General features: G+C 37.9%; 1 protein-coding gene across 2 annotated transcripts in view; it reads left to right on the top strand.

The window, feature by feature from the left end:
• LOC118324461 (paired box protein Pax-7-like) overlaps positions 1-206 on the top strand; it is a 2,834-nt gene that overhangs the window by 2,051 nt on the left and 577 nt on the right. For both annotated transcript variants that reach the window (XM_035656817.1, XM_035656818.1), the window contains exon 3: positions 162-206. This exon is cut by the window's right edge. In XM_035656817.1, coding sequence (XP_035512710.1) covers positions 162-206 — 45 coding nt within the window. The remainder of the gene's footprint in view (positions 1-161) is intronic.

Genomic DNA, 206 nt, shown 5'->3' with positions numbered 1-206 from the left:
ATAATAATAATAATAATGAAGTAAATGAGAATTGTGTTTATTTACATCCTAATGACGTTCATATTTAATGCGGTTTAATTATTGTTATTTGAATTATTATTATTGCTTTTACACGTGTATGGCCTCATCATCACACTGCGTCCTCGTTGTCCCCCCTGCAGCAGGTAGCCACGCCGGACGTAGAGAAGCGGATCGAGGAGTACAAG

The sequence above is a fragment of the Morone saxatilis genome, unplaced genomic scaffold, assembly GCF_004916995.1.
Source record: "Morone saxatilis isolate NCDOM2014 unplaced genomic scaffold, NCSU_SB_2.0 Contig15, whole genome shotgun sequence".
NCBI lineage: Eukaryota > Metazoa > Chordata > Actinopteri > Moronidae > Morone > Morone saxatilis.
The sequence above is the reverse complement of the archived record's forward strand: the minus strand, read 5'-3'. Positions and strand labels throughout refer to the sequence as shown.